This window comes from Patagioenas fasciata, chromosome 3, assembly GCF_037038585.1.
Source record: "Patagioenas fasciata isolate bPatFas1 chromosome 3, bPatFas1.hap1, whole genome shotgun sequence".
NCBI classification, from domain to species: domain Eukaryota; kingdom Metazoa; phylum Chordata; class Aves; order Columbiformes; family Columbidae; genus Patagioenas; species Patagioenas fasciata.
Window position 1 is genome coordinate 5,450,949 of NC_092522.1, and position 12,928 is coordinate 5,463,876.

General features: G+C 38.1%; 4 protein-coding genes across 8 annotated transcripts in view; 1 reads left to right on the forward strand and 3 right to left on the reverse strand.

Annotated features, from left to right (window-relative positions):
• Window positions 1-484: 484 nt before the first annotated feature.
• On the reverse strand, window positions 485-5,154 carry MKKS (MKKS centrosomal shuttling protein). Its single transcript, XM_065835386.2, has 4 exons — window positions 4,164-5,154; window positions 3,464-3,639; window positions 2,674-2,784; window positions 485-2,194 (listed from the first exon to the last, which is right to left on the reverse strand). The coding sequence occupies exons 1-4, from the start codon at window positions 5,152-5,154 to the stop codon at window positions 1,754-1,756; spliced, it is 1,719 nt and encodes a 572-aa protein (XP_065691458.1). The 3' UTR covers window positions 485-1,753.
• LOC136100378 (uncharacterized) lies at window positions 5,152-5,536 on the reverse strand. The gene has a single exon (XM_065835391.2). The coding sequence runs from the start codon at window positions 5,534-5,536 to the stop codon at window positions 5,384-5,386; it is 153 nt and encodes a 50-aa protein (XP_065691463.1). The 3' UTR covers window positions 5,152-5,383.
• Window positions 5,537-6,544: 1,008 nt separating this feature from the next.
• On the reverse strand, window positions 6,545-8,018 carry LOC136100377 (uncharacterized). Of its 4 annotated transcripts, none has more exons than XM_065835388.1 (2): window positions 7,891-8,018; window positions 6,545-6,749 (listed from the first exon to the last, which is right to left on the reverse strand). In XM_065835388.1, exon 2 carries the CDS (start codon window positions 6,734-6,736, stop codon window positions 6,545-6,547), a length of 192 nt encoding a protein of 63 aa, XP_065691460.1. In that variant the 5' UTR covers window positions 6,737-6,749; window positions 7,891-8,018. The 4 variants fall into 4 exon arrangements, with proteins under 4 accessions (XP_065691460.1, XP_065691459.1, XP_065691461.1 ...); XM_065835387.1 differs by having other exon boundaries at window positions 6,545-6,753; XM_065835389.1 differs by having other exon boundaries at window positions 6,545-6,753; window positions 7,903-7,992.
• Window positions 8,019-8,131: 113 nt separating this feature from the next.
• The window catches only part of SLX4IP (SLX4 interacting protein), a 76,946-nt gene continuing 72,149 nt past the window's right edge, over window positions 8,132-12,928 (forward strand). For both annotated transcript variants that reach the window (XM_065834749.2, XM_065834750.2), the window contains exons 1-3: window positions 8,132-8,260; window positions 9,449-9,629; window positions 12,725-12,773. In XM_065834749.2, the coding sequence (XP_065690821.1) occupies window positions 12,747-12,773 (27 nt within the window). In that variant the 5' untranslated portion in view covers window positions 8,132-8,260; window positions 9,449-9,629; window positions 12,725-12,746. The remainder of the gene's footprint in view (window positions 8,261-9,448; window positions 9,630-12,724; window positions 12,774-12,928) is intronic.

The window sequence follows — 12,928 nt, forward strand, 5'->3', positions numbered from 1 at the left end:
AGACACCAAGCCAAAAGAACACTAGAGCAACTACTTCTACTTAAATATTGTTTTAATTTTCACTTCACAGCTGTAGTCACTAAACTCAACATTTTTGCACTGCGTAACAAGCTGCTATTATAGGAAGGAAAATGCTCTAATTCAACACTCCAAGTTAGAGACCCATAATTAGATGTATTACCAAGATTCTTCTGTGCTTTAAGATCTACACCATCATTTGGCTTCATTATTCCTGACGTGCTCGTATGGTTTGCAGTACATGGGAGGATCAAGATATGAAAGCAGCCTTTTCAGTAACCAACTTTGAACAGTCTTCATCTCAACCCTTGTAATACTCTTCCACCGACTCCCAAAGGATGCCTTATAACACTGAAGCAATCATTTCAGGTCATAAAGATAAAGAACTTTAAATAACTTTTCATTTTTTCCAGTGAGAAAATGATTATTTATGCTCCTAAAATGAAAAAGACTTTTGTACAGAAGGTCTGGAATGATTTGGTTTTAATTACACATTTCAAAACTGAGTTACACAAGCCAATTCTACTGCTTATACGCAGTAAATACATTAAAAACTTAAGAGATCAAGAAACAAATAAGCAGGCTAGTCTATAAGTAACTTGGATGTTTTCTGGAAAAACATGTCAGGAACAATTTGTCCCTTGTGCCTGAAAATAAAGAGGGAGAAGGAACAAAGAAAATGAGTTTGAGCAAGAAACTGTAACACTCGTTTTGATCTCGCATGCAAGCTGAAAATGAGAAAAAGTTTCCATCATGCAATTTACAGCCTTATTGAAAGATTAAAACCAGTCTCAGCAGCTTAAAGCCAAACTTCATTAAAATAAAAGAAACTATGCACAGTCAAAGAGTTAAGTGAATAATAAGTGCGACATTCATTCTTGCAGCTTCGCTTAAATGACAGAAACATCATTATTGATAATGTCCTGTGTTCCACAGGAGACAATTAAGGTCCAAATTTATACATGTTTTTTCCACAGTCTGCCATGCCTTTTCAAATCTTCTATTGCTTACCTGCTACTTTAAGATCTCCAGGTTGAGTTTTAATAATTTGCTAAATAAATTATATATTTTTATCTATATTTAGAAACAAAGTGCATGTAGTGATAAGTTCTTCAGAAGAAAATTTGAAAACAAACGGTTCAAGATATTTGCCAAGAAAAGCCTTCTTTTTCACCTCCAAAATTAAAAATACCAGTTATAAAGTTTGCTGCAATAAGAAAATCTGATTGTGTAAAGCTTTTGCTGAGACTACATAAATTTTAATCCCTAACATATTTTCTCAGCAAGTTAATCCATTTTCCCCATTCCTCTGAAGAAACCAGAGAGTTAGCAGAAACATCCCAAACTTTGTTTAATGCAGAGGAAATATCACACAGAACTTCTTAAATTCAGCACTTAGTTCCTGAAGGAGAACATTGAAATAGCCCAGAAAGGAGAAACTCAATTTTTGAAGTGTCATTCACTCTTCTGAACACACTAATTTGAATATGCGCAAGTCATATGTTACTATGATTCATTGTATACTTGGTTAATCATTTAACAGTTTCTAACAAAATGTTAAACATCTGAAAATGCCTGAGGACAGAGCAGAATAACAATCAGAAGAGTACTTAATGGCCAACTGTTTGATTTAAAATTTCTGGCTGTTACTCATATTCTAACCACTTAACATGTTATGTATTACCCTGCTTTCAATTGAGTATCTTGCTGTGCAACACAACTGACAAAATGAGAGCTAATTTTGATCTTCAATTACACATGAGAGATCCAAAATCAGATTGGCTGTCTCTACAGCTACTTGTAGGCCACTACACTTTGCAGCAAAACAGTCCAGTGTTAGAAAGTCAGCAACCTTTACTGGGAGGTCTTTAGGGCAGCCCAGTATAATCGAAGAGCCAAACTGGCCTTGCAAAAGCCTCCAGTTGAGATTCTCAGTGCTGCCATTAATCCCACAGCCACATTTTGAAACTAAATCTGACCAATTAGAGACAGAGGGAAAACCTGATGGAACAAACCAACAGTGTCCATAAACCATGTCTGTCAGAGTTTCTCCACCATCGTGACTCAGAGAGCAAGCTACAGACTCCAGAGAACGGCAAAACCCATCAGCGACCAATTGGTATTGTGTCCAAGAACAATCCATATCTTTAAAACTGCTGGTGGACAGACTACAAGTCTAAAAGAAACAAAAACCAACAAAAAAAAACACAGAAAATTAGAACACTTACAGGAATAATTGTAAACAAACATATATAGTGCTGTTGCTTTTTATTTTTAAACAGATGGTTCAGTCTTAACTAAAATTGTCCATGCGATGATTATAGGAAGAATTTCTAGACAAGTCGGAGCTGAGTTCTGCACAATTATCTGTCAATATGAAAATTCTCCACATTCTTATTTTAACACTTAAACCAGAAGCACTTACTGTAATAGACAGCTAAAGACAGACTAACAAGTGCAAATACAGTATTAATAAAAGTTTGCAAAAGATGTCATCAACACCAAGTGCTACAAAAAGACCCCTTTGTTTTACATTAGACAGCAAAAATGCAACATTCATCCATCTAGAAGTGTTTTAACTGTAGCAGTGATTCTACAGAAATTTTTGTTTCTTAAGTACATTAAACAGCTTTAGAAAACCCTTGTCTTACATACCTTGTGTCTTATGTACGAAGCCAAATGAGTTTCCGTACAGCCACCTCCTAACAATGCCAAAGGTTCCTTGATTGTTAACTGTAACACATGTTCTGCTGTTTCACAGGCGCGCTGAAAATCATACAGATTTGTCATTAGACATACCACGATTAATAGGATTTGCCCTCATTGCAAAAAAACCCTACTGGAATAAAATGTACAGTAGTTTCTGGGACAAACTTCACCAACTTGAATTACATGTGGATATAAAGCTGCTGAGTGATTTCCAAACCCATGGCCACTTAATGAGAAATCGTATTTATTTGTCCACACTCTGTACGGAGAAGTAGAAATAAAAAGCAGCCGTATTTTATTCCTTCTTTCTGCAAACAGGGTTATAGATAAGAAGTCAACCAGTACCAATGACACTTCTAGAGCAACTATTCAATACAAACCTATGCTTGACTACCACTGCAGTATTGCTGCTGACATTTTGCTGGGCAATTTTTTCTTTATGCTCTCATAGACCAAGTAATGACAATTAAAGTGTTTATCCAGCCTCAAGAACAGGTGAAAAATGTTTGTCTTTAAACAAATTATATTAAAATAGAGGCTTTAAATGAACATGAGCACTTCAAGAATTTTGAAATTCTAGAAACAAGAATTGTTTTCTTGAAATTGTATAGCAGAACTGTAAGTTCCATTTATGTACTGAAGAATCACTTTCATAAACTCACTGTACCTATATTTCTCATTACTTTTTTTCATTAAAACCACATTTTTAAGAAATATTTCAAGAAAATTTGCCTACCTTCAATTCATCCCATGCTGTTTCATTTCTGTTACAGAGTATCAAGCTGCAGACAACCGTGTCGTTTGGAATTAGATGCACAAAATATTTTGAAGCAAAATTCTCAAAGCGCACATCTTTCAAACTGCCATAACAACTGGGAGACAACGAATGTATAGAAGCTATAGGGTTTGAACCTGTCCAGTCAATAAGAGCAAAGAACAGTATGTATTACTATCATCAGAACAGCTGTTGCATTTCATCAACGTTGAACTTTATTCCTCCTGGCTTTTAAAATTACATATATATATATATATATTCTTCAATACCTGCCATTTCATTCTACACAGGAAATCACAAACAGAAACCAACAGGTTTTCAAAGTGCAAGACCCAGTAATAGTTTAAGATAAAGTAATTGCTTCATTCTCATTACAGTTTGAAAATAACCTACATTTGCAAACAGTTACTGTAATTGGATATTCCTCATGCAGCACTCCGCAATCACAAGTGCAGTTTATCATCATTAGATCCTGCAAAAGACCATTCTCACCTTAAAATAAAATATTCGGACTAGAAAAGAACAACTCTTGCTCAGCTACTAAGGCAGGATACAGACAGAAATAAGAATCCTTACTCTGCAATGACACTAACCTAGAGAGCTTTTCATTATGACATGAATGTCAAGGACAATTGTTCAGTATATACAACGACCTTGTTACCTGTCATCTGACTCAGGGGTTCCATCAGAGACAGCCCAGCTCTGTCCACAGCCATGATGTGGTTCTCTTGCAGATACTGTTTCAAGGAGGGATGGATAACTTTCTGGCACACCACAAGGCCAACCTCAGCATCAACCAGCTGTTTTCCAATATTAAGCAACTGATTCAGCTCTGACATTTCTAGAGAAATTCCTTGAGGAACTGTTATAACTCCTTCTTCAGGGTTGCAGAGGTCTCCCGACATGGACACACAGAAAAGTGCTGTCTTGATCATATTTGAACGAGTTCTTTTGATAGTAACTGGTTTTGCCAATTGAATTTCTGGTGCTTCTATCAGCAGTCCAGGAACAACTGTAGAATCCACAACTTTTCTACCTTTCACAGGTATTATGACACACTTTCCTAAAACAGCATTTGTCTCAACGTGACATGGAATAGTAAACATAAAAGCCTTTAAAATCAGCGTGGTGAGATGATCAACTTCTGGGTTACTAAGCATGCAAGCAGGTTTGCTCATTAATATGCTACGTACCAAACAAAGAAGAGTCTCAACGCTGCTAAAATCCACAGATACTCGGCAAGCACAGGTCTCAGATTTGAGGTAGTCCATACATAAACTCAAAAGATGTTTGCTTATTTTAATGACAGTGCAAGATGCAATGTCAAGACTTTTAAAGTGTTCAATTAAATTACAGCAAAGAATGGCAGTAAATAAGCCACAGTCACTGAAGCGGGATATATGGTTCTGTACAGAGGCCATCAAAACCCTTAGCACAGGATGACTGACAGAAAGACAACTAAATAAGGCTGACGATTGTGAAGTTGTGCACACATAACCTCCCACACCATTGTGAAGCTGTTTGAGTCTACCAGCAGGACCATAGCAAGATTTTAACATTCCGCTTAGCAGGGACAGTGACCGACTAACAGTATCTTTAGTTAAAGGTTCACCAATAAATAACGGAGGCTTTTTAGCTTCAAGACGAGCCATTTTCAAAGTGAGATTTTAATTCTGACCAACAAGACAGATTTCATTTTTACTTGTAACTCATAGCACTGTTTAAATTTAAAGTAGTGTATTTTAATTCTTTGCAGCCAAGGATTACTTTAAATGTGAGATACTACATACACAGCAATAATGACACTTCTGTGACTGCTCATCATTTATCTCTTAAAATAAGGATTGTGAGACCAGTACATAATGACAGCAGTAAGCTATTTCATTCACGATGATCTTCCTTTTTAGCTTCTGAATGCGATCGAGCAGATTTTTTTGCAACAAAGTTTACAAGCATGCTTCCAAAATGGACACCTATAACTGACAGTCCTGCCACAAGCAAAAGGTTCTTTCTGTTCCAGGTAGTTTTCCTCATGTTTTCTTCTGGTAACACCACAGATGAAAAACTTCAAAGCCAGTTACACCTACAAGGAAAACCAGAAAGGCATTAGGATAAGCTTATGACAACATGGCATAGCTTGAATTGCTATTTTTCACAAAAAAAAAGCCATGTAAGGACAAATACCAAACTATACTGCTATTTAATTGACAAAAAAATCTATTATTATATATAATACAAGCACATAGTACACAAATTATGCATGTTTGTTAGTAACTTCAATTCTGACCCTTGGTTTACATACTGGTATACCAGTAGGTCTGTAAGTAACAGGTCACTATAAACTGTACTTTATTTTATGAATGTATCAAAACTGTATGATGTTAACCTGTTTTTACTCAAAACCAAAATAAATTAACTACCAAACATTGTTTCTCAAGAAACCGCTTTGTAAACAAAAGCTTCTAATGTTCAAACAACTTTAAGAAATCTCTGCTTCTGAAAGGAAGGTTTACTCCAGGATGCCAAATATGCACTTTTTTTCAGTTCTTAATTCAAAACTTAAAGATATTTATTTACATTTCTATTTAAGGGCACAGTATTTAGACTCCTTTCATGCTTGAGTTTCTTTTCTACTGTAATCACCATCCCTGCTAGCAACACAAAATACGTTGCTACATAAAGTCACAATTATTTCTTGGCAGTTTTGAACCTGACACTTCTGCAGACCCAGTCACAAGAGTCTGACTGTTGCCTTGAGGTTATTGGAATTCATTTTTAAATAACCTTTAGATCTATAATATCATCACCTAATTGATATAATCACATGGAATTTAGAAGCAGTTTTTGAGGTGTGTGATGCATTGTTGAGAGCTCAAAACTAGCAGATTAACTCAGTTAAAAAGAAATAAAACTCTGAAAGGCTAAAGTCAGAGCAGCATGACTGTGCCTTTTAGAAAAGTATTATTTAATTGTATCACCTCCTGCCTTGAAGATACCAGTACAACTAATTAGGTAACTTACCTACAATACATAGCACTAATGCTATTTTTCCTTATTTTTCTGATCACTTTGCATCACGTATGCCACAATGCCAGGTTCTGGAACAAAGCTCTCTGTCTTCACTTGGAAAATAGGACTGGACTTCATGTAAAACCAACCCCAGTGCACCAGCCCAAGGCCAGTTCCCATAACAATGAGAACTTTGTAGTCCTTCCAGATGGTTTTAAGACCCATTGCAAACTGGCATCTACCTAGGCAAAGATAATTTATTATTTTAAACATATTCTAGAAGTGCTTTTTTTTTTTTACTTTATAGTAGTAGCACAGTGCAGATAAACCTGTATGTTAGTATTTTTAATTACAGCACAGCAGATCATTAAAACACAAAATAACAAAAGAAAGTCTTACTTTCTGGACTTCAAAAAAAAAAAAAAGAAGGTTATAAAAATAACCTCAATTCAGACATCTGAAAATGTTAATTGCTGCACTTGCTTTGAGCTTCGGTGCACTAAAATCTAAAGCTTTGTTAAGCTTGTGATGTTTATCTAATTACACGCTACTGCTTCAAGTGGTAAACATTTGAAGTCTAAAACAAAGCAGTTTCAAAATACACCATTTTTTCCACATAGTTAATAAAACCCAATGACTAACCAAGTGCCAAACAGAATACAAAACTCCTAACTTGCAGGCCAAACAAGCTGCAATGCATCTGACATAACTTTATGCTGCCCAGGGCAGCAGCTCTGCTTGGGGGCCTCAGCCCTCTTTCCCCTTCATCCTCAGAAGCTACAAAAGTAGTGCCACAAACATCATAAATACATCCTTCTCTGAAAAGGATGCATATGAGAAAAAAAGCCAGCAAGGCCCAAAACCATTTTCTGTGTTGAAAACAAACAAACTAACCCAAAAAACCACAAACATATTGCACTATTTGGTAACAATGCTGTTTCATGAATACCATACTTGTCACAAACTAATGTGAAACACTAAAGTAAGCCATACATAGGGAAACGTCAAGTAAATAAGAAACTACGTATATTTACATATTTTAAAAAGGGTATTTGTAGTATTTCGACATCTAAACTTTTGACAAGAAGCCTGTACAAAAACCCGTCTATAATGCTGTGGAGATTTCACAGCTCCATATGTGGTGGCAGGTACGGCAAAAGAGACAATAATAATAATAATAATAATAATTTTTAAAAAGTCGATCACTCCGCAATCCGACCCCAGCCGAGCCCCCTCTATCCCTGAGCGGCTCCTGCCAGGCCGGAGACGGCTGAGGAGAACCCGCACGGCGAGAGGACCCACATCCCGGAGGCTTCTCTCCCCTTTCCTCCCACACGCGGAGGTGGCGGGTGCGGAGGACGCTGCCCGCAGCCGCTCACCTCAGCTCTCACCCCAAGGAGGACCGGACAGCCCGGCCCAACCCGTCCGGCACCGTTAAACCACCAGCGGCAGGAAGCGGCCTGGCACAGCCCAGATATGAGGCTAGCGCGGGGGCGTTCCTCTTCCCTCCCGCCCGCTATTGGCCGAGCCCCGTGCCACGTGACAGTGAGGCGCGCTCGCCCTCTCGCGGGTACGCCGCGAGTCACCCGCGTGCGGCCATTTTGTGTCCGGGCGGAGAAGGGCGGGCAGTGGCTACAGCGTGGCAGCCATTTTGGATAGGGGAGAAGAAGCTCGCGCTCGGCAGCCATCTTACTTGGGGGCAGAGGGAGCCGTTAGAACCGTTGGCGGCGGGGACGGCGTAGGGAGGAGGTACGGAGGAGGGAACTACTGCCGGTTGGGAGGCTCTTCGGTCTCCAGTCTGGCTTTCCTCCATAGATAAACGCGTGAGGTGATGCTGTGGCGGAGTCGCTGCGATGGCGGGACCCTGCTCCCCCCGCGCCGCCATCAGGTGCCGGTTCCGTCCCGTCAGCCCCGCCTGCTGGGGTGCGGGCATCCAAAGCACCGGCCAGACTTAAAATACGTATATCCGGCTGATTTTTCTTCTTTGCCCGACTCTTTTGCGTTCACTCTGCGTTACTTCTTATGCATCTGAGCGTTCCTGCAGGCGACAGCGTTTTCCTGACTAAAGTACCACAACACTTGTTACCTGACCTCTTCTAAATGTTTTTATTTTAGCTCTTCTGTATGTTTTCTGTATTCGCTCTTCTCTCTCCCCTTCATCCTGCAGTGGCTGTTAAGAATTAACTTTATTATCTTCATGTGTTAGTGGATGGGTTTGTTTTTAGTTTTGTGCATAGTTGCAGAGTTTACAACTGTAACAAAAAGACAAGTTTTTAATGCTTAATTTTTCAGAAACTATACATATTTTTTTTTTTAAGTTTTGTGGGACAGCTGAATGTAATTTTCACTGTATTCAGCTGGTCCACAAAGCTAATAAATATATAGTGTACTCAGTGATGCAAAAAGCTGATAAACAGCACCTGTGTGTAATGAGCACTCCGGTGTCCCTCAGTCTCATTCCAGGCAGTGGTGAATGGGGAATGTTTTTGAAAGTGAACTGTTGGACTATAAAGGTGAATTTCCAGTTAATGAATGAATGAGTGGAGGTAACAACGACGTAAAAATATGTTAAGTTGTTGGAAGGGTAGTTTCCAAAGGTTAAGTGGAGAAATTGGCAACAGTGGGCCCTAAAAATCCTGAAGCTGCGAAAAATGTGAAGATTCTGGTATGTCTTTTCAGAACTAGAAATGCTTTACTAAATATGTGAGTAGCTGAGTATTACGTTGCTCATCCCAAGCTTAGGATCAGCTCTCAGAGACTGACAGTGCTGGGTATGGGCTGGACAGCATTTGATTCCCATACCCAAGGACGGGCAAGTTCAGAAAAATTATCTTTCATGTTGCGATAGTTAACTTTGAACCCCCAAAATAATTGATACGAACTTACTCTAGAAAGTTCACTATTTACCAGTTGTGTTTTTGTTTCTGCCTTTTTCAGGTGCCCACTGCTCCCCACACATGGCAGAGGCACCCAAAGACAGGCGGCGTGCAAATGGTTTGTAGCTGTTGTGTTAGAACCTGCTGTATCTTCAAGTCGGCATGTGCAGCAGGAGTTTTCAGCTCCTCGTTCCTGCTGAGTTCCAAATTATTTCACCGCAGGAAGCTACTTCTTTGCTAAGGTAAGATGCTCTCCATCAGCTGTCAGAAAACACCTCAGCTCACTTACTTTTCCTGACTGTCTGTCATTCGACTTAATGTTAAACTTAGGAAAGAAACATATTCTACCACATTATTTTTGAAGTGTGTCTCACTCTAGTTAAAGACAACTTAAGCGTTTAATTCCAGGTCATGTTTTCTTGTACAGGCTGCTTGTCAAAACTCTAGATGTTCAAGTACTACAATTTTTTTTAATATATGTATAATTTCTGCTTTATTTGTTTATCATCACATTTCCTTATGTACAGTTTTCTTTAGAGGTTCACATTAGTTTAAAACAGCTATGGTATTCCATTAAACAGTCTTGTTGCCAAATAGTGTGATTGTAATATGTCAGTGTTTCTTGGGGTTTTTTTGTGGTTGGTTGGTTTGTTTTTTAACACAGAAAATGGCAAAGTATTTGGGCCTTGCTGGCTTTTTTTCTTGTACAATTGGTGAGTGTTTTTCCTCGTTTTCTGATGTCTTAGTATTGCGTGTTTTTTTAATCTGTGACAGTGGCAACTCCTGATGGTTTACACAGTAGGAATATTCTTTTTGGTTTTCTAAGGATTTACTTACATTTATTCTGTCTGCTGTGTTTCCTTTGTCTTATCTATGTGGTCAATGCAAAGAATGAGGTAGTTGGCAAACTCCCAAAGTCAGCTTACTCCCATGAAGAGTAAGTTGAACCAAAGGTAACTTTTCTTCTGCACCTTTTTTCTTCTTCCTTTTTTTTTCTTCTATGATTTTGTAAATTTGATTTGGAGAGGATTTCTGCCTTCCAGCAGTCCTCACATCAGTAGGAGCAGACTTGTTGCAACAGTAGTTACTCTGGGTGGCAAATAGTTACTATTGGTGATGCCAGGCTAAGTTCAGTGGACTTATCCAGCTGCTTTGTTTGTTCTTAAGCAGGACTTGAGCATTTGGAGGAGAGATGATGCTCTGGACTGTGTTGTTGCAACTCTTCTTTGTATTATTGCTACTGTAAGGATTAATGATAAAATGTTAGCAGTCCAAATATTGTTCTTCGGATCACAGGCCTCCTACAGCATCATTATGAATTGTACGCCATGTGCAGCTCAAAAATTATGTACAGTATAGGTAAACTCGAACGCATGAGGTGAAGTACATTGTGCTACTATATCCCAAGGGACAGATGATTATTTGTAAATGTTAAATGCTGTCCTTGCTGTTGTAGGAACTCATTGTTGATGGTACGTTCCACGGCAAATTGTGTTTGTAATTACAGATTTCCTAACTTCAGGTTATGATTCTAGCTGCTTGAAGAAGAGACCATACATTTAATGCTCTTCTACTTTTTTGCTGTTTCTTGCCTACTGTTTCTCCTGTTTTGGGGTTTGTGGTTTGTTTGGGTTTTTTTGTGGTGCTTTGGTTTTTATTTGGTTTGGTTGGTGATAGGAGGTGATAGGGGTTGTTGCTAAAGCTCTAGATAATAGCCTTTCATTAAAACTAAGAGCCCGATCCTGAAATGCTGCTGAGACTTTTCTTTTTAAGAGAATCTGAAGAGTCATACATACTCAGATTTTGTGGTGCTTTGAAAGGACTGCGATATATCTTATAATTTGCTTTTTGGTGTTGGGTGATGGAGCGGGTGTTCCTTCCTTGAAGTTTTTGAACACCAAAAATAAACAAGGATCTGAGAAGTACACTTGGTTCTCACATGGCAGCTGCTGCTTCCCTTTAGCATCTTTTCTGACCTGGTTCTAGCAGCCGCTATTTCAAGAATTCCTGAGTTTTACCTCCTACTGATTCTTCCTATGGTTGTTCTACTATGTTTACTTCTACAGTAGTGGCACCTTAGTACCTGACTGAATTGAAATATGATGACCCAAGTGGTCCAGAGCACCGCTCCTTACATTGTGTTTCTCAAAATTGCTATCGGTAAAGCTGACAGAATTTACTCTGATAAGATAGAAAGGTTTCCAAGGCTGTTTTGCACAAAGGAGAAGGATGGTTGTGTGGCACAAGGCCTGGTATTCCAGCTGCTGTTTGCATGACTGTTATTTAAAACTCATTTTGCTCTGTGTAACTTTCTGCTTAGTATTACTGTGCAGTTAATAAAAGCTCTAATTTCAAGTTTTTCAGAACATAGTTAAAACATTTTATTAACTATATTAATGTTTATTTTGAGTAGTAGCTTGCAGAATGGTTCTCAGTTCAAACACATTTTAACCTGGTTACAGTAACAACCATTTTACTTGGCATGGTTTATGATACTGTTACTCTTTCTGTTTCTTACTACTTGGATATTGATATGATATACAGAAAAAAATCATTGCAGTAATCGGGATTTTTGTTTGAGCCAGTATATGGAATTGTGCCCTTGTTAATTCCACACTTTTCATAGTTGCTAAAATCTGGGGTCTCAGTATTCAGATATTTGGAATGGAAGCGCTGCACAGAAGTGTTTATTTAGTTCGAAACAATTGCTGTTGAATCTGAAGATCAAAATTATCTGAGTTATGCTATGGAGTTGTAAAGTGCATCTTTATCTTGTTTTGCACTTTTTTGAAGTTAAATAAGGATAATGACTGTGTTTTGAAATGCATAAGTGTAGTGGCTGACAGAGACACATGTCACCAGCTGGACTCGTGTCCTGAAATTTTGACAGCTCTATCTCAGTGCTTTACAATAACTTCAAGTATACAGTGAGGAATGGGTGTGTCTTCCTGTGTTCACACTATTTTCCTATACCATCCCTTACAAAATTGACCGGATTTGTTCATCTTATTAAGAGACTAATATTTTTGGAAACTTCAGAGTGCAAAAGGCAGCTCTATTCTCAGTGTAATTTCTATTGCAGGTACTGGTCTTAAAAATAGTTCTAATTTTGTGTTTTATGTGTTTGATGCTAAGTGCCTGAACAGTTATAACGTTCACTAGAAGAAACAAACACAGGCAGCCAAGTATTTCTCCTTTAATTTTCTTAAAACAGAGTATAGGGTTTGACAAACAGCAGTAATGAAAAAGAATAGTAATAGATTTTTAAAATTCTTCTTGGTGTAGAGATCTGAGGTTTTTCTCTAGTGCTGATTGTTTTTAATTGATATTTTTATAGGACCAATTTATGCTGACCTATCATGGCATCCAACAAATTTGTCATTAAGGTAAGTAGAATGACATAGCTTTCATTTAAAATAAAAATCTGTAATACTACTTAGAATGTGCACAGGTTGATTTTAAAAGTTAATGTAAAGAGGTACATTCTTCAGGCTTCTGGTCACAGTAGCACGTTTTGGGTCAGTTTTGGATCATCTTTTTC

Excerpts from the sequence above, each read along its gene's own strand:
- LOC136100377 (XM_065835388.1), bottom strand. The coding sequence starts at position 6,736 with ATGGGTCTTAAAACCATCTGGAAGGACTACAAAGTTCTCATTGTTATG.
- MKKS (XM_065835386.2), bottom strand. The coding sequence starts at position 5,154 with ATGGCTCGTCTTGAAGCTAAAAAGCCTCCGTTATTTATTGGTGAACCT. Across the intron at positions 3,640-4,163 it reads ACCCCTGAGTCAGATGACAG|GTTCAAACCCTATAGCTTCT; the intron begins GTAACAAGGTCG and ends TTGACTGGACAG. Across the intron at positions 2,785-3,463 it reads CAGCATGGGATGAATTGAAG|CGCGCCTGTGAAACAGCAGA; the intron begins GTAGGCAAATTT and ends TATGATTTTCAG.
- LOC136100378 (XM_065835391.2), bottom strand. The coding sequence starts at position 5,536 with ATGAGGAAAACTACCTGGAACAGAAAGAACCTTTTGCTTGTGGCAGGA.